Source organism: Pagrus pagrus (genome assembly GCF_965226575.1).
Source record: "Pagrus pagrus genome assembly, chromosome: 3".
NCBI lineage: Eukaryota > Metazoa > Chordata > Actinopteri > Spariformes > Sparidae > Pagrus > Pagrus pagrus.
Genome location: NC_140187.1, coordinates 16,695,856 through 16,718,984, shown reverse-complemented (window position 1 = coordinate 16,718,984; position 23,129 = coordinate 16,695,856). Strand labels below are relative to the sequence as shown.

The 23,129-nt window shown below is 36.8% G+C and overlaps 1 protein-coding gene across 2 annotated transcripts in view; it reads right to left on the bottom strand.

The window, feature by feature from the left end:
* Window positions 1-23,129, bottom strand: part of LOC311255375 (sodium- and chloride-dependent GABA transporter 2-like) — a gene marked incomplete at its 5' end in the record, with an annotated part of 25,070 nt that continues 1,941 nt past the window's right edge. The window contains 15 exons of one of the 2 annotated variants that reach the window (XM_084349794.1): window positions 1-1,848; window positions 5,157-5,327; window positions 7,066-7,166; window positions 9,407-9,509; window positions 9,719-9,856; window positions 10,003-10,115; window positions 10,525-10,649; window positions 10,993-11,096; window positions 11,261-11,395; window positions 11,870-12,002; window positions 12,640-12,727; window positions 13,122-13,262; window positions 13,911-14,045; window positions 14,642-14,826; window positions 16,228-16,277. In XM_084349794.1, the coding sequence (XP_084205920.1) occupies window positions 1,696-1,848; window positions 5,157-5,327; window positions 7,066-7,166; window positions 9,407-9,509; window positions 9,719-9,856; window positions 10,003-10,115; window positions 10,525-10,649; window positions 10,993-11,096; window positions 11,261-11,395; window positions 11,870-12,002; window positions 12,640-12,727; window positions 13,122-13,262; window positions 13,911-14,045; window positions 14,642-14,826; window positions 16,228-16,277 (1,875 nt within the window). In that variant the 3' untranslated portion in view covers window positions 1-1,695. Of the gene's footprint in view, window positions 1,849-5,156; window positions 5,328-7,065; window positions 7,167-9,406; window positions 9,510-9,718; window positions 9,857-10,002; window positions 10,116-10,524; window positions 10,650-10,992; window positions 11,097-11,260; window positions 11,396-11,869; window positions 12,003-12,639; window positions 12,728-13,121; window positions 13,263-13,910; window positions 14,046-14,641; window positions 14,827-15,161; window positions 15,432-16,227; window positions 16,278-23,129 lie in introns of those variants that run through there. The other variant, XM_084349795.1, reaches the window with a different exon arrangement.

The following is a 23,129-nucleotide window of genomic DNA, read 5'->3' as shown; positions in this document are numbered from 1 at the left end:
CACAATATGAAACAATATTTATTGATTTATCATAGCAGGGATACAATTTGACAACATAACTGTTTTACAATGTCCTCATTAAAAAGCCTGAAAAAGTGCACTTTTGTGATTTACAGTACAAGAATTTCTTGTCAATTTTCCAGCAATCAGCTGTCATGGTTTTTCACATCATTAATATAATTACAGTAGTGGCCAAAAGTCAGAATTAATAACCTTGTGCGTGTATGACATTAAAATATATCTGAATATTTTACATTTACTGAAGACTTTTCAAACATCTGTCTAATGATAAAGTCCCTGTGGGAGGAGGAGAAATATTTCCCCTTTAAGAATTCATATGTAGTTTTTTAAATAATAACTTCAATGTTCTATATTTAATATTTCCAATTAATTTATTTTCTGTCAATTGCTCCAAGTACTACAGTTCCCATGAGCAACAGCAGGTGTTGCTATGGAGATGAAGCCAGACAGAGGCTTGAAGTCTTTATTGTTGCATTAAGGATCTGAACAATGCACTGGAGTGGTTGAATTTATTCAAAATTTGTCTAAAATGTAAACAGCTGAATGCATAAATAGTGGTGTGTTGTACTGTTTGCTTCTTCTTGAGAGTTGTGGTAGACTTTTCTTCACAAGTTTTCATGAGCACAGTCCTTTACTTTTGACTGTTAAAGCTTCACTTTTAACCCCATTTGTGTTGTGATTCAAACAGGAGAGTTTCACGACCATCCTAGCCTTATAAATGCTTCAGTTGGCAGTCAATAAACAGAAACAGACTCTCTTGACAACTGAAATTAGTTTCACTTTGCTACTCTACATTCAATATCTGAGTCAACTACCAAGCAGAACAAGCATTCATGAAATGGTGACCTCAGCGCCTTATCAGAACATAGGTGGCAAAAACAGTACAACTGCAGTCTCCTATATTATTTTAGCACGATATCTGTACAGTCTACACAATCAATCAAGTCAAACTTCCTCCATAATGTTAACTGTGAGTGAGACCTGTAACTAAACCCCCTTATTTAGTGAGCTAATGAGCATGGTAGGCTGGCAATCAGCTTATACAGCAAATGCATTGTAAGAAGTTGTTTGTTTGTTGGGAACAGACAAAGACATAAGGTCCCCACAGTATTATAACAAATGATAGGGGAATTTAATAAAAGATAGGTAGCTTAATACATGTAACACCATAAAAATGTTTATCATACAGTAGATAGCTAATAGAGCAGATATGTATACTTTAATTTAAATCTTTCCTGCGTGACATGTATAAGGCAAACCATTTCAAATACATACAGCATATGAAGCTTGTTAAAGAATAAAAATTCAGGATTTACCACCATTTAAAAATCAGTGTCAACAGTACATCTTAGTGGGCAGTGATAATCAAAATTGGCATCTCCTGATCATCTATGGAGGTGGCATACTGAAACATGAAACATATTAAAGGATTGCTTTAACTGAAAATAGCTTGTAAATACTGTATGTTTACAACATAGAGATATTTTACAGTGACATAACACTCACTGCTTATTGTGCAGGTTGCAGACGTGATATGGAAACCCAGTGCAGCTGGAAGTCTTCAGAATTTATTGCTCATCATAATTTCTTAAAAATGCTAAGCTTGTAAAAACCTGTTTGAAAGTTTAAGATAGAAACATCCTATTGAAAACTGTATAAAATATTTGCACTTTCTCACACCTGCATCTCCATCTCAGTTCCACCATTTGCCTTGTATTCATTTGCAGCAGGAGTAAGAGTGTTTGGGTCTGGGTTTAAAGGGCATTGCTCCGGTTGCTTTGCTTTGTTGTGCGTCTGGTTTTCAGGGCGGCAAAGTTGCCTTAGGTTCTGTAGAAACAGGGTGGTAACACAACAATTAATGTCACAATGAATTTGCAAGACACTAAACAAATGTTACAAATAAGTGTAGAGATAATTTAACAAATACGAAGGAGGAATATTGCAGTCTTGTACTTGTTATGCTGACTTTTCCTGTAGTGCAAACATGTTCACGTGTGTTTTTTAGTGAAATGTCTCTACAAGTATTGCATTGTTGTGAAGTTTGGTACATAAATTCATATTCCACTCAGAATGAATTGTAATAACGTTGGCTTAGAGGAATACCAGGAAATGAAACTTGCACATATTTGAGTGGGCAGTATATTGCTTTCCTGGATTATGTTGCTTTGGCCTTTGGCTGATTCAGGTTAAACGTTTTGCCAGAGTCGGTGTGTCAGTTCCCACATGTACTTCAGTACAACAAAACTATGGTATTATCTGAATGTGTACTGTCAAAGAGTTTATGTTATGTCTAGTATTAGTTCTCAAAGTTTTAAATAGAGCTGAAACCCTTAGTTGACTTTATCAGTTAGTGCAGTGGCAAAAAATTAATCGACAACTAATATGACAATAATGTCGTTGTATACGAGGTTAAATTGATTCACTATGGGGTTTTGGACTGTAAGTCAAACAAAACAATATTTTCAAATAATTGTTTTGTTCAATAGTGGTGGGTATTTTTGTCTTTATCAAACTATTGATTGAGAAAATAATATGTAGTTCAATATGCAGTTTAATCGATAATGAAAAATAATCACTAGTGTCCAGTTTTAATGATACTGGCATACGGTGTGCCATGCCATTGGTACAAAACAGGACAACAGACTTAACCGTTAAATAAAATGGTGGGAAAAGACAAGCCTGTAGGCAGTACTCAGACACATAAAGCCTGGCCTGTCATCTCTAATTTCTCACATTTTTAAGCATCATTAGTGTCAAGTTGAACATTTGAGTTGAGCATGTTGGCATGTGCAGCTGCATGTCCTTGACCAGCGTGTCTGGATAGAGGGCTTCAGTGACATACTGCTGGGGTGTGTGTGTGTGTGTGTGTGTGTGAAGGCAATTGCTTGTTACTAACCAAGCAGAACAATAAAAAAAAAAGATGACAGTTTGGTAATAACTTCACAAGAACAGATATACTTGAACCTCGTTTTCACCAAACAGTCTGGTTCATTTCATTGCACATCACAACAGTAGCCCCTAGATCTGCTTTGCGCTTCCACTATGGACAGTAGTCTTGAATGTAGGTGGGGTTGTTACTGGCCAGCTTTGGGGGAACTACCTTCCACTTTCCAGCAGTAAGGAAACAACAAAAGAGACTTGTCTTAACTCTTAATAAGCTGCTGAATTTATTAAATGACACACTGTGACCTATGCTGTACATTACTGCCAGAAAAACAACATACACAAACTGCTAACCTTGGCTTCCTCTGCTCCGCTTGCATTCACTTTGTCTCTAATGCCGCTCGCTCACTCCTGACCACACACCCACGTTTTCCACACATAGCACACACTTGTAGTTGTTTATCACCACAAGGAAACAATCTTTACTTAAGAAAAAACTTCAGGCAGTTAGACGGAAGTATGGGAGCACAATTTATCACAAAATATTCTTAATTGCAATATCCAAATTGCAAGAACTGCAATTATTTTATGAAGATAAAATGGGTCACAAAACAATGTTAAAATGAAATTTTGCAGTGCTGCAGAGATGATCTGGCCTACGAGGCTTGTTCTCCATATGTAACAAAACATGTTTGTTTGGCAGAGACCAAGAGAAATGCCACATCATCATGATTTGACTAGTTTTTCAATGACAATGAAAATTGTGATGTCATATTTAATCATCTATAATAATCATGATCTACATTGCATTCGCAATATCTGTCAAAATAATTGCAATATCACTTTTTGACCATGTTGCGCAGCCCTAGACAAAAGACTGCAGATAAAAAGCATCAAGAGTAATCCTAATTCATAGTGCAGGGGAGGAGACAACTCTGGCTGTTTTGACTGACCAATCAGTGGTCTGCTGTGTTGTAACCCCACCTTTTATCAGTGTGCTAGGTATCTCAACAGAAGGGTAACGAAAAAACAGGACAGCTCGGAATGGTACTTTTGGTACCATCCGCAACTTTTCACAATGGAAACGTAAACAATTGTGTAACGAACCGGACTGAACTGAACCATACTGCTTTGTGGAAACAGGGCTATTTTTTATATCCTTGATGAATATAAATCAAGCAACATAACCAATATCAACAACGGCGTAACAACTTGTGCGAACACAAGATGATGTAAAACCAATGAACTGAAAACAAAAAGGAAACAAAAACAGCCAAACATAAAAAAAAAGAAAAGAGAAAGAGGAAAGAAAAGGAGGTGGGGATGGGGGGATAACCCTAAACAGCTTACAGTAAGACAGGAAGTTCCTGATGACATAATCAAAAGCTACAATATCAGATAATAACCCACACTGTAATGAATAATCCATTTTGTCCTTTGTGATTGTCCTCTATGATTCAACGATCAATCAGATGAAGTACAAGTCCAACCCTCTGTTAAAATTTAACAAAACGTCTACTGGTTATTAAACTATGATGCTTGTTGTACTACAGTACTTGTATTCTGTGGCAATGTTTAATTAGATGTCATTATTCATAGTTCTCATTGTCGTGGCTGGACACAGAGTACTGTTAAATCCAAATCCAAAAGCGTGTTCAATTGTTCCATTGCAGCCGTAAGTGACTCCGTGTCCCTAAGGTCAAAGTGCACAGGTTACTACACTGTCTGAAGTCATTTTGATAAGCAACAATCAAAGCCAGAAGACTGCCAAGGAAGGAAGTAAACTTGTTAATTATTAATGAAATGATAACAAAATCACACTATTTGTCATGACACATAAAGTTAAAGTTCAAACCATCACTCCAGTGTCCCTCACAATGGAAATCAACCTTTCATATTAGCAACCTAATATTGTAATGTTCGCATTTGGGCTCCAAATAATGATTGTTTTCATTATAGTTCAATCTGCTGACCAATTTTGCGATTGTTTGGCCAATGAAATGTCTCAAAAGAGTAAAAATGCCCCTTTGAAGTTCCCAGAGCTCAGATAGACCTATTTCAAGTCTGTGTGTGTTTTGTCTGACAAAACCTAAAGATATTGAGTTTATTATCATAAAAGACTAAGAACACTTGCAGAAGTTTACATTCAAGAGGCTGGAATTGGTCAATCATTAATTTTCTGTTGATCAAGTGATCGATTCCGCTCACGATCACACTTATTGTGTTTTCATAATACTTTACTGAGTACATACCTGCGATACTGTCCCTTTCATCTGAGTCATTTTAAAGATGATCCACAGAGGAACCAGGAGAACACAGAACAGTCCAAGGGACCAGCCCAAAGCATAAGCCCAGGTCGGGTAGATGTAGGTTTTGTTGAACTTGAGAGGCTTGTACTTCACCACCGAAAAGATGAAGGTACCCTGCCAGGAAAAAAAATAATATTTTCATACGTATTTAGTTGTTTTTATCAAAACATGTTGACTTTTACTGCCAGTCCGGTGATGTCCACTGAGGTCTCAGTGAAGTCCAGTGTATCAGGAATGTTTATTATTTACACATGGAAGTTTTTTTAGATAATCCCAACACATATACTGTATTGTTCACAGAACGCTTTTCATTTCCACACACAATTTTGACAACCCTGTCCACACTCTTAAAACTGCAGTGTGGAACTATTGTTTCCCCCTTTTGAAAGTGAGAGTAAATACACCAACACTGCCGACCTGCTTTTGACACCATTGGCTCCACCATACTTCTCCTTGCTGTGGCCTACTCCATCTGTTTGGCTGCTCCCCTCTTCATCTTGCCACAAAAACTCAATACTGTACTGTTATCTGATGGAAATGGGCTTAATCAGCATTGTGTTAAGTTGTTTGGGAAGGGGTTGAATGTAATAATTGTTCATTTATATGTAAATCGTGCACTACAGGTTAAAGTAAACAATCTGAGCACTTCTTCCACCATGGCATGTAATCCCATCAAACCACTTGGCTACCTTCACTCGGGCAGCCTTTTTTCTAAGCAGCTGGAAGGACATTTTAATGGGAGAATTCTGAGTTTTACAACACAAAAAAACTTCCAATGCCATAAATCTCAGTGCGGTGCAATGATACTGTGACCTCTTTCTGTGCAGGACTCAGTCAGCACCTCTGATATCTTGTCAGTCAGAATGGAGGAAAAAAGCTAGGAACGTCCTCCCTGTGGGGAACAGCCTGACATTGCGAAACACCTCCATTGCGAAACCCCTCCATCCCGACACACCCCACTCCGACACACCGCTGTTCCGAAACCCGTATTATGAGCCACTCTCTTTTTTTTGTCTCAGTGCCATAGATATGGCTTGTCACTGATTGTTACAAACATGGCTCTTAGTTCAGAATTAACTGGGAGGAAGTTTTGGCATCAGATTAATGCAAGAGCAAGATTAAAACAGGTCTAACACTACAGACAGGTCTAAACATATAATTATGAAACTCCAATGCTATCTAGCACTTTTGGAAATTAATGGGACAAGAGCCGAGTCTTCTCACCCACTGATCTCTCTAAAGCTCTTGCAGCATAAAAAGAGTGACGGACACTAAGTGTACTGATATGTTCTCTACCCTAAACCTATTACTGAATTAAAAACTATTTAATTTCCAACAGTTTTCAAATGTCAAACTTGGTTTGTTCCAAGTTAGATTTAAACCATAATAATCCCTAATCTGTGGTTATTTCCCCCCTCTCTTCTTCACCTTGTATAATATTGTAATGTTTGGTCTTGTTTAAACATCTCATTCCACCTTGTTTTTCGTTCTGAGGTAGTTTAGGAGGGAGACAGTGATAGGGAAAGGTGTAAATGTCAACAAAACATGTTGTATAATATACTGTTAAAATGATATACCATAAACACATATGTGGATATCTGACTCTTCCATACTCTCTCCGTTACCCACAGTATGCAGTATTTTTTCTGTAAATAGACCTTGCATTTGCAAGAAATGCTTTTTAATTCACATTTTTAAAATCCTCACTTAATTCACTCACATCTCGTCCTCATTCCTCACCTCCTCCCGCTTACCATTTGAGGGCAGAAAAAGTATGATTCCAAGCATTGTTGAATTTGGTGTGTGAGCACAGTCAAAAATAAAGCAAAATAACAATCTCTGTTTCACTCACCATACAAACAATGGGGGTAACATAAAGCCAGCAATACTTCATCACTGACGATGGACGATAACCTATCATGTCTTCAATGTCATCATAGAGACTGTCTGCACCTGTTAATCAAAAGGAAAACAAATGTTGTAATCTAAAATCTGTAGAAATTCAAATTAATTCTGAACAGTCACCCGAATAGTAGTTAGAACACTTTACCATGTTTGTATTTTGTATTTTGGCATGTATTTTCATATTACACAGATATGAACATCAAGATCAAAACATTGTAAATGAAATGTCATTGCTAAGTCGTTTGTACAGCATAGAGTAGTTCCCTCTGCATACAAGAAGAAAAATGTTACAGTTAAAAGTTAAAAATATACTGCTTAACAGTAGTTGAACATAAACTTTTAGCAATTATGCAAGTAATCCTAATCTTGTTACACATGGAGCCATGATAATGTTTATTTATGGCATACAGCGTTAATGTGATCTAAATAACCACAGTACTGACTGCCTGTGCATTGTGTTCTGCAACTATGCTCTGTCCTATGACTGAGGTAAAAAGATGTTTTTCAGTTGTTTTTAATAGGTACAAACTAGTCGTGTAAGTATAGTTCAGTGCTGTGGTGCTGGTTAAAAGTCATTCAAAGTGTTATGTCTTAAAATTGAATGAGAATACTTTTCGTTGACGTTATCTGTAATATTTGAATCTAATAATTTCAAGTTCATACACACAGACACACACACACACAGACACACACAAGCACATGTATCAAGTCAAATTACTTTATAAAGCACATTTGTTGAAATTTTCAAAAACACTAGTCACATAAAAATGGCTCCTCCCACGCTCCTCCCAAATATGCAGGCCAAGAAGAAAAGGGTTTTAAGTTTGATTTAGAAGTAACTACTGTGGATGCCAGTGTTGCAGTTATGACCACTTAAACCTGTCAAGTAACCCTGTTACTCTAACCACAAACCCCTCAGAGGCACTATTTAAATTCCACTTGACATTAGGCCCCCGTGAAGGTTGTGTGTAAAGAGCTCTATGTATTCAGTCACATTCACAGAGGCTCAAATGTCTTTAAAGCTTAAAAAAACTTACAGAGTCATGGAGGGAAAAAAATCTGAATGTAAAAGAGAACAAAGTGAGGGCAAGATATCTAGCAAGTCAACCAGGGAGGCTGGTCTACAGAGGCAGAGGAGGTTGCTCTTCCTCTGTTTTTGAGAGGCAAGAGGGAGATCAAAAATGAAAGAGTAACTGGTTGAAATTAAACATCTCTGAAGCATTTATAAAATGACTTTTCTCTGAACAGTGACACCTGCCAGGGTGGGCGTGAGAAGAAGGGGCAGTTCAGAAACATATTAGAAAAAATTATATTGTGTAAATAATGAGCTATATTTAAACTAAATATGCCACTTCCCTTTTATCATTGAGGTTATATAGATGTCAGCTAGCCAACACAACAGTTTGCTTGTTGTTGCAGCCCTGTTAAGCTAACAGCCGCATGAACAATCTCAAAAATGCCACAAAGTTGAAACAACAACTCAAAAAAAGAGTTATCTAAAGTTATCTAAAACCTTCCTGCTTTATTGATTTGTAAAGTGTTTGTATTATGATGGGTTAGCTCCTAAACTGGCGACTAAATGTATTATCATTGTTGTAATTTGTGCTCTAGTTTGTTGTAATCTATAAAATAAACCCGTACAGTATATCTACACCCTTTATAAATACTCTATCCTCTGCATTAGGCCTGTAGTTAATCTGGCAACAGAAGAATTGAATAAAAGTATTTTGCTTTTAAGAAATCTTATAAGACATTGTTTTACTCCATAAGTTTTCACTGACCATGAGTAAGTACAGATAAGCAGCCAACCAGTGTTAAAATAACATGATAACGTGGGTTGGGTTTCCTCCCGTCCTCCCTGATGTTTTCAGTCACCATCCGAAACTGAAATCAACTGACCAAATACTTCAGGTATGAGTGATTATTTTTACCATAATAAAATAAATAATAAGGATATTGATCTTATCTATTAAAGAGCTAAACCAGTCCTCAGTGGAGGATGTACTCAGATTTTCTGGAACAAACTGACACCGACCTGAATTAAACCAACGGTTATCAAGTCAGCTGATTTTATCTATACTAACCACTAAATAAAGGCTCCTAAGTAATTTTCCATTAGGAACACGTTCCATGGTTTAAAGTCGACTTTTTTTGCTTTTCATCAATGTAAAACCTTTTAAAACTTGTAATAATTTGGTTGACTGAAGATAGCTTCACCAGGCATTTAAAAAAAACAATACTGTATCATATATATTATTGATTAATGCAGAATCACCATAATGACTTACCATATATCCATCCGATTGCAATAGACTGAGACACTGAAAGAAGGAGAAGATTGTTCCCACTGCAAACATAATGGTCAAAAAGTTGAAGGAAATACAAGCCTCCCTGCAGGAACACAGAGGGTCAATTGTTACTGCAGATCAAACACTCATGTACAACTTCAATTTATTAGGACAAGGACAGACTGTTAGTGAAAACGATAATGGAGTAATTAGTATTGGCCTGGTTTTGGACAGTACACTGGCTAGCTTATATTCATTGTGAACAGACCACAAAGAAAAAAAATCGTGGTAGGGACCTAGTAGAGTTCTCACCTCTGTGACGAGAAGGAGGCCGAGAAAGAAGCAAACAGAGCAAAGACAGAGCAGCAGCAGTTCTCGACGATAAGCTCTTCTAAACACAGTGGGGAACATGTCTGTCACCGAAGTCATGAGGCACTCCAGACTCACAAACTGCCAGAGACACAGACCGATGAGTAAACTGAAATACTTTCATGAAGAACAAGAAATCTGTTGTCTGCTATTAACAAAGTTCAAATAATAAATCTTAATTAAGGATTTATAACTGCTTAATGTGATGAAATATGTTTTTATCTGACCTGTGTATCTGCACCCAACAAGATGACCATGACGAAGAAGCAAATAGCCCATAGCTGAGGTAAAGGCATCATGGCTACTGCGCGTGGATAGGCGATAAATGCCAAACCAGGTCCTGTATTTGAGAAGGCGATTTTTTAATTATACAAGATTCATATGAATTTATAATCATGTAACATGTATAATACACTTAGTTACCACTTTATTCCAGCTACGCCAGAGGTTTTCATGCCTTTAGAATACCCTAAGACCTGCAAAGACTGTTAACTACATATTTTTGTTCGTTCTCATACATCTCTTCAAAGGACTGCAGTTGAATATTAGCCAGCAGGCCAGCACCGGCACATTAATCACAATTTGATTAATGTGTTTTCTCCTTTTTAGATGAATAAATCAAATTAAATGTGTCCTACAGTACTTAATCGTACTGTAGGTTTCCAATTCAAAATGGCTAAATATAGTAAAACCACACTAACAGACATTTTCCAACTTTAGGTTCAGGCACAGTTTTATGGGGGTCTTACCAGAAGCAGCCACTTCAGATATTGGTAGTCCTTGTTCATACGACATAAACCCCAGAACTGAAAAGATTGCGAACCCTGCCACAAAACTTGACCCGCCATTCACCAAACACAGAACAAATGTGTCCCTGAGGAAATAAAAAAAAGTATTTCGTAAATGAATGACACGTCAGTAATTTTGGTTTCTGAGTTGAAAAGTAATGAAATTAAGTGAAAATGTTACAGAAAGAAGGAAATCATGAAGCATATCAGAGATAATGGTTAACATGAAATCTCGGAAACACTATAAAATATGGTAAGTTGGACAAATTACAATTTCAAAATGTCACATTGGCAAATACTTTTCCGTAATGAAAATAATCCTTAGTTGCTCAACAAATCATAATGTTTGAGATAACAAGAGAAAAGTCTCAAGCCAATCATTTTTGTGATGCATTTAAATAAAGAAGACAAAAAGCAGAGAGCACTTACTTGTAACAATCATTGTTGAACTGATTGTAGCTGCCCAGAGCCGTAAGACTCCCCTGACAAATCCCAAAAGAGAAGAGAACCTGTGCACCTGCATCCATCCAAACCTAGGATGCCAAAACCTTAATATTAGTGAAGTTTCACTTTTTATTTTTTAATTAATTAATTAATTAATTTATTTATTTTTACAGTTTTTGGGCCTCTGGTGGGAGGATATTGAGCTGGCAGCTTGTCTTGGTGTTAGTGTTTAATGTTTTACTTTATTACTTACTTGAGGATCCACCAACCTTGTCGGGTCAGGATACAGGTAGAATTTTAAGCCGTCTATAGCTCCTGGTAAAGTGAGTCCACGAACCAGCAGAACCACCAGCATCACATAGGGGAAAGTGGCTGTAAAGTAAACTACCTGTCAACACGAAACAAAGGCAGGTTTCTGCTTTTAAGATACCCTTGATTATTGGAATCTGACAAGAAGCTGCAACTACAAAACAAGAGTTGCATAAAAGAAAGACAATGTCAATATTAAGGAGATGTTTTACCATATCACTTCCTGAATGCTGAAGACTAAATATATCATTGTATTGTCTGTTCAAAGTAGGAAACCAAACCGGTGCCGTGCCATTATTCTGATGGCCCATTATTATGAAACTCCAATGGTCTGAAATAGGACCAAAAGCCCATTTGCCTGACAGATTGTATCCTGTACACAATACATACTTTCATTGCTCCAAACATACACATGCTGATGTTTCAATGCAGGTGTACTGAATGATGCAATTAAGTAATTACCACGTCTGTTTAAAAGATCTCCTGCTCAGATGCCATAGTCAAAGAAATAATACACCCAGTCTTGTGTCATTTTCTTGAGAAAGACTTCTACCTTTCCAGTGGATCTCACTCCTTTCCAAACACAGAAGTAGCACAGGACCCACGCCAGTAAGAGACACAAGGCCAGCTCCCACCTCAGACTACCAATCTCCTCAATCCCTTGAGATATACCCAGTACTCGTCTCCTGAAAAGAAACATGTCATATTGCCAATAAGAGCAGTAAAACAGTGTGGAGACAAAAACTATGGGAAACTTTGTTCAAGACTACTAATAATGATAAGAAAATATTAAATAAGGTTATTATGATGGTGAAGAATGACCTATCAATGTGACTGGTCACCACAGAGCCAAGGGGGTATTTATAACACATGCTACATTTATAGTGCACTGAGTGCACATGACCATGCCCAACAATGTGGGGAAAACATTCAGGAAAACTCGAACTGACAGCCAAAATAATTCGTTGAAACATGGTCGCACCCTTTTTTGGGGGTTTGTCTTGTCGAGTTGAAATTGTAACAGCTTTGCCTTTTGGCACAGTGGTGCTTTGAGGGTAATGCAAGAACCAGCATGTTAACAAGACAACAGAGAAATAATGAGTAATCATGGGTTAAGCAACATGGAAATACAGCTCACCGCTGGCCCAAAATTATTTTTATATTTCCTGACTTCTCTATTACCAGTGTTTGTTATATATGTGCCCAATTGGATGCATGCACTTCCATAGATTATCTTTACAGAAAGAAAAACAACAAAAAAACATTTAATATTTGGCCTCCTAAAACGTGTGATATCAGCTATAAAGTAGTGATTTCACGTACTCCCAGAATTCTGTTGCAGGCGTTGTTGCGTTCGCAGCTGCTGTCCAATTGGATGAGGCATTTTTTTTGTCAAACTCAACACAAGTCTCTGAGAAAAAACAAAAAGGAGAAATTTAAAAATGTTAAAGTCTAGATACATATTTGAAAACAAAATGACAGATACAATTTTGTTAAATTAATTAATTGTGAAATCATGAAAAGGTTGAGTACTGTGAAAACAACATTGTGAACAATATAACCCGTAGGGTATAGTTATTTAGCCTAACTGTTTATGAAAACAAATAAACAACTAGGCTAGATACCCTGCGGGATATATTTTTTAACAGTGGTTTAAAAGCATTAAAAAAAAATGTAAAAAAGGAAGCTACTGTAATAGCGCATACCACCCTTAATCACAGGGAAACCACGACAGCCCTATGAGCAACACATAACTCACACAAATCTGTCATGCACATAGTCTCTATAACTGTCTGTATGTATACCCGTATTCCAGGTGTTCCTGCAGCTGGCCCATGGAACCTCAGCGCTGAAGGACGAGAAGAGGTAGAAGAAGGCCCATGCCTGGATGACGATGTATGACACAGCAGCATATGCAATCACAACCTGGGTAGCATAACCGATCCCTGACGAGACAGACACAGTTTGGTCAGTGTAGGTTATTGATAGTGATAGTGAAAATAGTGCTGTAACATGTATAACATCTTTATTCTTAAAGGAAGTATTGTTATTGTAGTTCTGTGTTGGTTTGGTGGTTGGTCATTGGTCAGGCTATTCTCCCAAGTGTTAATTTCCTATGTGCTCTTTGAAAATCTTACATCAAGGCATAATTTATGACATCACTAATAGTTTGGAAGCCAATCCTGGTCCAGTGTCCAGTCTTACACATGGGTAATGTGGAAACCTAAAGCCTCCAGAAAATAGACTTTTCATTTGAGTAGGAGACATCTTCTGTGATGTCGTTACTTTTAAAATGACAAATAATTTCATAATCATAGATTCAGGATCTTTATAACGAGGGTTAAGATGTAGATGACATTTTAACAAGATAATATGACAATTTTTTGTGGAAAAATGCCATCCTTAGTCCATTCAAATCAAACAATGCTCCACCTAAGTTTGAGTTTGTTTTGTTTTGTGTTGCCTTCTCTGGTTGCATAATGCAGTTGTAATTAACAATATTATTGACCTGTCAGTCGTCTTTGAAGTACTTTTAATTGCACTAACCTATATAAATGGGGATATACATACATTGTTTATTGATTGACACTGACCTTCAAACAAAGGGCAAAAGTGCCTCCAGCAGGTGATGCAGCCTTGAGATGTGAACTGTCCCATGGCTGTCTCCAGGAGGAACATTGGGATACCGCAAGCAAGTAGAAACAAGACGTATGGAACCAGAAATGCACCTAAGAGCCAACAGAAAAGCCAAACAAGTTCTAATGACGAGTCACGTAACACATGAGACCACTTTGTTACTATAATCAGTTGACAAGACAAGGCTTGCTCATAGCTCTTTTGGTTTTGTTGCATATTGTACAATAGCAAACGTATAACTCACCATGGAGTCTGGTAGTATTTCCTGGATAGAGAAGTTTAACTTAAAACTTTTAGCAGTCCCCTAAATTCGAGAAAGGTGATCCAAAAATTTAGCCACAGATTGTTGCCTCAAAAGATCAAATACTAATGTAATATGACCGCAGAGTTTAAAGAGGCATCGCTTTTTATGTTGATAACTAACTTCGAAATAAGGAAAAACAATGGTCCCCTTTGTCCCTCAAGTTTCATTCCATCACACGAAGAAAAAAAAAGTTGCTTTGTGTAACAAACAGAAGCTTTGTGCCACTCCTGAGCAACTTCCTTATCATTTAAATCTATGTATGACTCAAGGTTGTTTGTCCACATTTTATTGACATTGCACTAGATTCAGAGTTGCGTTTCCCGTTGTGCAGAAGAGTAAATGTAAAAGCATAAAGTACGTATGATTTTAATGTTTGCTGCTTACCTCCCCCATTTTTGTAGCACAAATAGGGGAACCTCCAGAGGTTTCCTAGTCCAACCAGGGTTCCCGCCACAGCCAGCAAGAACTCCAACTTGTTCCCCCACTGGCCACGGTCCAACAGCTGAGTCTTCTTCGCAAGACTGTTATCTTGACCAGGCGTCTCAAGGCTGTTCGCTTTGAGGAATTCCCTTGACATGATCAAGAAAAGTAGCAGTTTATTACAATGCACTAAAATCTGATCTGAAAATTCCCACCCACCTCCTCCACATTTATAGGACAAGTGCTGACAAACCTTTCTAGCCCTGGGTTATGCACAGAGACAAAACTTCTCAGCTGATTGTTTGGCACTGTTCATAAGCTTTATTTATTTATTTGTTGAACTTGAGCTGGCAGGATTATCAGGAATGGAAAATTTTCACTGGCAAGAGTTTATCAGAAAGCTGTACTTATTAGAGCACATTTTAGAATTAAAGCAATGCATTTAGCAGCCCAGCGTAAACCAAAAACATGGTGAAGTACTTACCCCTCCATCACAAAGCCCCCTCCCCCAAATGCTGCTTACAGCGAAACTGATCAGTATTCCTCTCAGCTGGGTGCACAACAGGCTCTCTACACAAACAACATGTCATGAGCAGAGCCAGAGTGAGAAACAAAGTAGCTATGGTTTCCTTTGGCTCCTCTATGACCTAATTATGGTTGGATTGGTCTGCACGCCATACCGTCTAACTAGAAAACTGTTTGGCTCTGATAAAGATCCAAGGTATACCACTTCCCTTCTGTATTTTTCCACTGAGACGGGAGCTGCTTGAGTCATTGAGATTAGCTCAGTTGCTAACAACTAAACCAAATCAGCTGAGCCGTCCCTGTTTTGTCAGTGGCTGTACACAGGCTTCAGTTATCTGCCAGTTGGGAATTTGCAGCTTTGGGTCATAAATCATTAAAGAACAATACCAACTTGAATTTCTGTGTGCAAACAGTCATCTGGTTTGAATAAGTGGGTGTAACAATGTGGACAGACTCATTTATACTGTATGCCATCTTATTGCAGCAATAAAGTTACATGCGATTTCTCCGTTATCATGTAAAACTGCAGCTCTTTTTATTCATTATTTTGATACTACTCATACTACTACTGTTTTTATATTTATCGCCATGATCTCTGATGTACTGTACCTTAATCCTACAGTTTATTAATATCTTTTTCTATATTACACTAACTTCCTTCATCTAGTTTTTATGATCTTAAACTTAAGTGTACTTCTGTTACTGTGACGCTTAAATTTACCACTGTGGCACCAATAAAAATAATCTTATCTTGGGGTTATAAATAGCCCTTGATGTTGAATGTGTCACAGAAAACGAATAACATTTCCATCAGCCTCAAATGTACTTGGTAAACATTATTCCCGCCAAATATCGGCATGTTAGTAATGTGACTGTGATCATGCTAACATGCTGATGCTAGCATTTAACTTTAAAGGTTCAATTTCTACGAAAGTTGATTTTTGAGTCTCAACTCTCAATTATCAACTTGCTGCTTTGGATTTGGTGGCCAGCCCAATGTACCAACCCAAAGCCTTTAGGCATACCTGTGGTTTCTTGTAGTCCCGTTCATTGCGTTTTTTTCTTGATGGGTCAGCTTTTGTAATGACAAAAAAAAAAAAACAGTTACAAAAACTTAAATTAATCTCCGAGGAGGGAACGGTACCAGCTGGTCATCAGAGTTCACTGGGTTAAACTTTCATTAACGTTTGTAGCTTAACACAACACTGACATCACCTTTAAAGTGGATATGACAAACTTAACAGTTGTCTTTTTACACCTCCAGCATTCGCAGAGCAACAACGTCATTCACTGGGAATCCCATTTCAGGTGACCTGATGAAAACAAATATTCATTCTTTTAGCTCTGTGTTTGGTTTCAGAATATTTAGCGGCCAAATGCTCCCCTATGTTCACTAGTCGCTAGCTGTGTTGTCTGCAAGAGCGTTGATAGTGAGCCAAAACAAAGTGAAGTCGCAGGCTTGACAGCTAAACAATGAGCTGAAACTCGATATAACGCTCCTTAAAGCCAGGAGAAGGGGCGGAGTCTGGTGACAATAGATACATCAAAGAGCGGCCCCTTTCACATTGTTTAACATTTTCATTTTGTAAATTCTTCACAATAAAATATCAGTTATAGCTGATTAAGTGAAAAGATAACACCTTTAGATGTTGACTTGATGTTGATGTAAACCAAAAATCACAAGGTGCATAAAAGCCAAATTTCTGGAAGGCATCAATAAAGTTATTTTTGACTACATTCTGCAATTTACATTTGAGTTGGCTTATCTACATTTCAGAAGCAATCAGAACTTATATTTTTGTGTTTCAAATCACTGTTCCTTTAAATGTGCCCCCCCCCCCCCCCAACACACACACACACACACCCGACTTCCCATCACCGCCTCTGTTTGTTACACAGTGAACTGTTTGTAGTTAAAACCGCACTAGGAAACTGGAAATTTCAGGTTATCGTATTTCAAACAGAAATCCAACCCTCAAATGACAAACTGTAGAGCAGGTTTCATGACGCCTTGTGCAGGTGTTGTCTATCTACCTGTGTTCTGTTACAGCAAAATGAATAATTGAGTGCTTTAGTTAAGTTCGAACCCTCAAGACTTAACATTAGTGACGCAAGGTACAGTAGAAACAATAAAAGCTCTGCTTTATTTGTGAGGCTCCTCTTTTGATACAATTATTCAGTACCCATAAAACAAGACAGACATACGAACACAAGACAAGACAGCTAATATTTAAGGCATATATTTACAGTTTGCTGTAAATCTCTAGAGCTAACAAGGACCATGCTCTCTGTACATCAAACTATTAAAATTGTTTACACACTGGCAGACACTAAGTACATGCTCAAAAGAAGTTAATATTCAGCTGCATAAACAATTGTTGGAGAAAATCACGATTTAATTTGTGGTTTAAGCAAAAATGGAAAAACAGGATTATGTCCACTTGGATAATAGGTAATATTTCTGGGGGCAGGTTGTTGAGCTACAGACAGATGTACATGCTTCGACAAAAATCTACTTTGAATGGTGTTCACACAGTTAACATAGCTTCTCTCCTCAGGGAACGGACATCCATCACACACACACAGCTTTTCTTAGCTGCTGGGCTGAAGGATGAATTGTCTGAGTATTGTATTACACACATTTAAACAGGTCAGTTTCACGTCTGTCTTCAATGTTTCTTTAGAAAATAATAAACAGACCAGAGCAAACAAAGCATTTCACCTCCACGAGTGATCAGGTTTGATCATCAACAGCCCAAAAAGGTTCAGTGTTCACATAAACTGTGTTGACCTGACTGGTTTCTTTCTCTCTTAAAAAAAGATATATGTTTTTTTTTGTTTTTTTGTTGTTTTTTTTTAGATCTTGTACTGTTTTGATTGTTGAGCAGCCTGTTCTGGTATATTTTATAAAAATATTCTAGGAATACCTTAAAAAATATCTTGTAAATGTTGTAATGTTAAAAATGTTCCATGTTATGAACTGAAGAGGCACATGATCCTGAAGGGGAGATGCTTCATTTGCTCAAATACATTTATTGATTCTTTGAGACATTAAAGGTTTGACTTGAAAGAAAAAATAATAGACACTGTTTAGCGCGCAATAAGATATTTTCATAGCTTCATTTTAATATTAGAATTACATTTACTTTTACATTTTGGACAAATCCACACTCTATAATTGATAAAATTCATGGTAAAATTCACCAAATGTCAGGCTCACTTTGTTTTGGGACAGGGTGGGATGAAGAGGAGGTCAGATAACATACAAGGCATCTGTGTGGAATGATTTCAGAATGAAAATGACCCAGATGTTGACAGTCCAACAAATTAAGCAAATCAGCTTTTTATATTCACCTCTAATGGCAACATGAGAAGACCATCACTGCATACTCATTTATAAGCCATGGATGGACACAGAAACATACAACAAATATTTGAAGAAACTTTTTCAAACTGAGACAAAAAACATAAATAAGTTTTTTTTCCCTCTTTCAGCAAAAATATTTAGCATGGTTAAACCTTCAGCTGTGCATTCATATCACAAGTAGAGTCTACAACAGCAGTGAGTCACTCGAGTCGCACTCGATGAGTCAGAGAGTACCTGCAGTTCCTTGTAGGTCCCGGATTTTGTCATGCTCAAGCATATTTGGCACTCATTCGTTTCATAAATTGATATAATAGTCACAAAGGCCAATGCAACCTGTATGTAAATACACAAATCTGTCACAAAAATTGTACAGCTCAGACCCGTACATGTACATCACCCTCTGGTGGTGATTAACACCCTCGTACCAGACAAAAACAAACCAGATAAAAAGAAGTACACAATAATAATAAGAGATATTACAGTTTTTCTGAAACTTGCAGTATTTTGACAGAGATCTATCTCATAGCATGGACAGAAAATTGAGGTTTTACAATATCAATGTCATTTTGATTATGTTCTGTGGGAGAAATTCTTTTTTTTTTTTTTTTGAAGATGATGAATCACTTAAGAGATAATGAAAACCACAGATGATGAAGATGAAGTGTAGCACTATGGTGCACACCGTGTTGCTGGCCTTTCTTTCTGTTCTTACTATGTTCTTGTATTCTGACTTCTTTACACATTGAGTACAAATTGGAAAAGTATACAAAAAACAGAAATCTCTGAAAGGAATTTTATTTTCACATTCTTCGGCACTATGAGAAGAAATGGCAGCTGATGAGAAATCGGATGGAGTGCACCATAGCCACATGACATTATAATGACAAACACACTGTAATCTTTATTCATAATTAACATTATATGCTACAGAACATACTAGTCATGATTCAACACTTTTTCAGTCACATTGAGTTTGGCTATTTCACTGCATCTCCTAAACCACTCAACACATTATTAACATTATGTCTCATGTAATCTCAACAAAAAACGCTTCATTCAGTTTTCATTTCTACAACCTGAAAGAAATAGTTCAACATTTTGGGATATGTGCTTTTTTTTTGCTTTCTTGCCAAGATTTAGATAAGAAAACTGATACTACTCCCCCGCAAATACATGTCGCTTTTACACAAAGATTTATATATGGAATAAACAAAGGAGATATCACGAGTTAAATTGTAAGCTTTCAAAGTGTTTTGAGTCAGGCTAGCTGTTAACCCCCAATTCTAGTGTTTATGCTATGCTAAGCTAAGCTAAGCTAAGCTAGGCATCTCTTTGCTTTAGCTGTAAATCTTCTAATCTAACTTGGCAGAAAGCAAAATAATCGCATTCCCCAAAGTGTCAAAACATTCCTTGAAACATACATCATTTCAAAATACAGTATGCTGTAAAACAATCAGGAGTTGGCACTTTTTATTGTCAAAAACAACTTCAAGTATGAAATACAACTTGAAGTGTGAAACCACATTTGACTAAAGCCCATTTCAACTTCACCATCTTAAATCTTTACACTTCTAACAGGCGGGGATTTATTTTTACAACAGGCCGCCCTCATAAACTGCAATGAAAATGTTTCTCCAGGTTGAATATGAAAGGCACAGTGAGAAATTTATTTAAATGGACTTCAAGATACGCGTTCATGTTTGTACAGTAAACACAGAGCACAGCCCTTTTGTTAAACAACCCATACAATAAATTCAGTATGAGGGAACTTACTGACAGGTGTTATCTCGACTTGTAGCTCCTTGCCCTGCAGATTACATCAGCAGAATGAAGCATACCAACGAGCAGCGCTAAATGATTTCACAGACACCTGGGTGATTCACGCCTAGAGCATAAACACTGGGCGTTATGAAAAATGAAATGCTTGAGATAGCATCAGCCAATTACGGTGAGTTATGAGATGGGAACTGCACTTCTTTTACAATTATATCACATGTTTTTGTGCAGAAATATTTGAAAACTATTACTTAAAATACCTATTCATTTTGATTATAATCTGTAAACACAGGAGTATGTGGTAATGATGCGGTAATCACTTGTAACTGGTTCGGGTGGTGGCGAGGTTACTGCCTTACAACAAAGATAGTCAACACATTTAGACATGGATATTTTTTTTTAAATGACCATAAAACCACATGTAACAATATTCTGAGAAAGTAGATGAAATATTTTCTGATTCCGATATGAAACATCGCCACTGGTTTGAAAGGTTTAATACAATAAAATTTAATTTAAGTACTAACAATGGTCACCAACTGTATGGCACTGTTAATGAGAGTTCTTCTTTTCTTTTTTCTTTTTTTTACTTTCATGGCTAAAATTTGACTATTAAGATTGAAAAAATAACATCGTACCTGAAATAAAAATAAGACGGCTGAGTCACAGGAGAACAGATGATGGAATATGTAAAGCCCACAGCTCCATAGACTACTATTTAGATTTCAAACTTCACACACTGGTCTGATTTAGATCAACAAAACAATAATTCACCTATTATTGCAAAAATGTAAACATCCTTCCAATGTATCATGACAATATCAATGCAAATAATGCAAAAAAAAAAAAAAAAAAATAGTTGGCCTTCTTGTAATAGAAGAGAATTAACTTGTTAATGTTTAATGGAAATCTGATGGACAAATTAAAATACAAACACTCAACCTTTGATTTTGGGTTATTAAAGGAGGTCATATAATGCTAATTTTCAGCTTCATACTTTTATTTGGGGGTCCTAGTAGAATAGGTTTACATACTTTTCAAAAAAAACATTTTTCTCATAGGGTGCATTGCTGCAGTATCCCTTTTCACACTGTCTTGAACGCTCCGTTTTAGCTACAGAGTGAGACATCTCACCTCTGTTCAATCTTTGGTGAGAGTTGCACATTTGCATTACTTAACGGGCAGGATGTAGCCAATCAGAGGCAGAGTAAGGTGGGTCATGCTGAGCAAGGTAGTGTGATCAAAAATAACACTGCTACAGCAGTAGAAACTGTATGTCTGCTGACGGACTGGAGTGTATATATTTTACAATAAATATATAAAAATATATATTTATATAATGCATGTTATATAGTGATGCACATAAGTTACGTAAGTAAAGGCTTGACTCCAAACCAGGCAGTGCAGGAGCAGTGTTTTCTGTAGGAGAGAGAAACTCCCTTTGGCGTGGACTTTTTTACTTTGCAGACCTTTTACATGCACAACAATGCTACATAACACAATAAAGGAAAGGCAAAACCCCAAAAAGCATAATATGACCTCTTTAAGGCTTCTGTGTTGATAATTATGAAAATAATCGTTAGCTGCTGTTCTACAAACCAGTAAATAAAATATAATTTTTTTCATCAAATATCTAAAAAAAAATAATTTTAAGCAAAAATACCAAATGTCTTCTGGTTGCAGCTTCTTCTTTGTGGGGACTTTTTTTAAATCATTGAATTTTGGATTATTGGTTGGCCAATCAAAAAATATAAAAGTTGTGAAATGCAAAATATGTTTTTAGCAGCTTTTAACAGTTATATAAAACTAAGTTAAATATGTAAATAGAATGTTATGTAAAATAAATAGACATAGCAATTTAAAAGGTGCAATATGTTTGAATACAGTTGAAAACATCCAAAAAATTAACTGAAATTGTCAACAGAATGTGAAGAATTAACAGCCTGTCACAGCCCAAAGCTCTTGAGCTTGCTAACACCAACACTCCCCCACTGCTCTGAGCTCCTATTCCAGACTGCTAGCTGCACAGCTAACTAAGCTAACTAGCTAATGGCAGCTACACTTAGCAGCAATTAGCAGTTACTCAGGTGATATGCAGCCCCCTATTGGTTTGGAGTATGAATTCAGGTGGCCAATTCTTACATATTGCACCTTTAAAAAACCTAACTTTGTGTTCAGTGACATTGCGATGGGCAATTTCCATTTTTTCTTACATTAAATAAACTAAAAGATTGACTAATCAAAATGTTTAAAAATAGTCACTATTGAATAAATAATAATAATAAATACATCTAAATAATGGAAGCTAATATTATGAGGCCCTGAAAACATGTTGTCTGTGTTGTTTTCTGGGCAGGTCCTAGGTGGAAAACTATGATCTGAGCACCAATCACAAACCTGAAGCTGTTTTTTAAATTTTTTTTTGGTTTGAATCAATTTGAAGAAATCGTCTCTGTTTTTGCACCTCATGTTACACAGAAGCCAAACAAACCTTCCTCATCAGAAGTTGAGAATTTGTAGTTGTGTCTCATATTTATCTCCTGAATGCTCTATTTTAAAAAAGAGCTCAACCTTGGCTTAATGCCACAATACAACTGCATTTAAAAAAGTAGGAAATTTGGCCTTCCCCCATCAGCTGAAAACATGAAATTGATATGAGCATTCAACAAAGAGATGACAGCATCTGTGGGCCTGTGTTTCCACTACCTCTCCTACCAGACGCCAGTTTGTCAAGAAAACAATCTTAATGAAATTAAATATTATTGGTCAAATGAAATGTTAGTG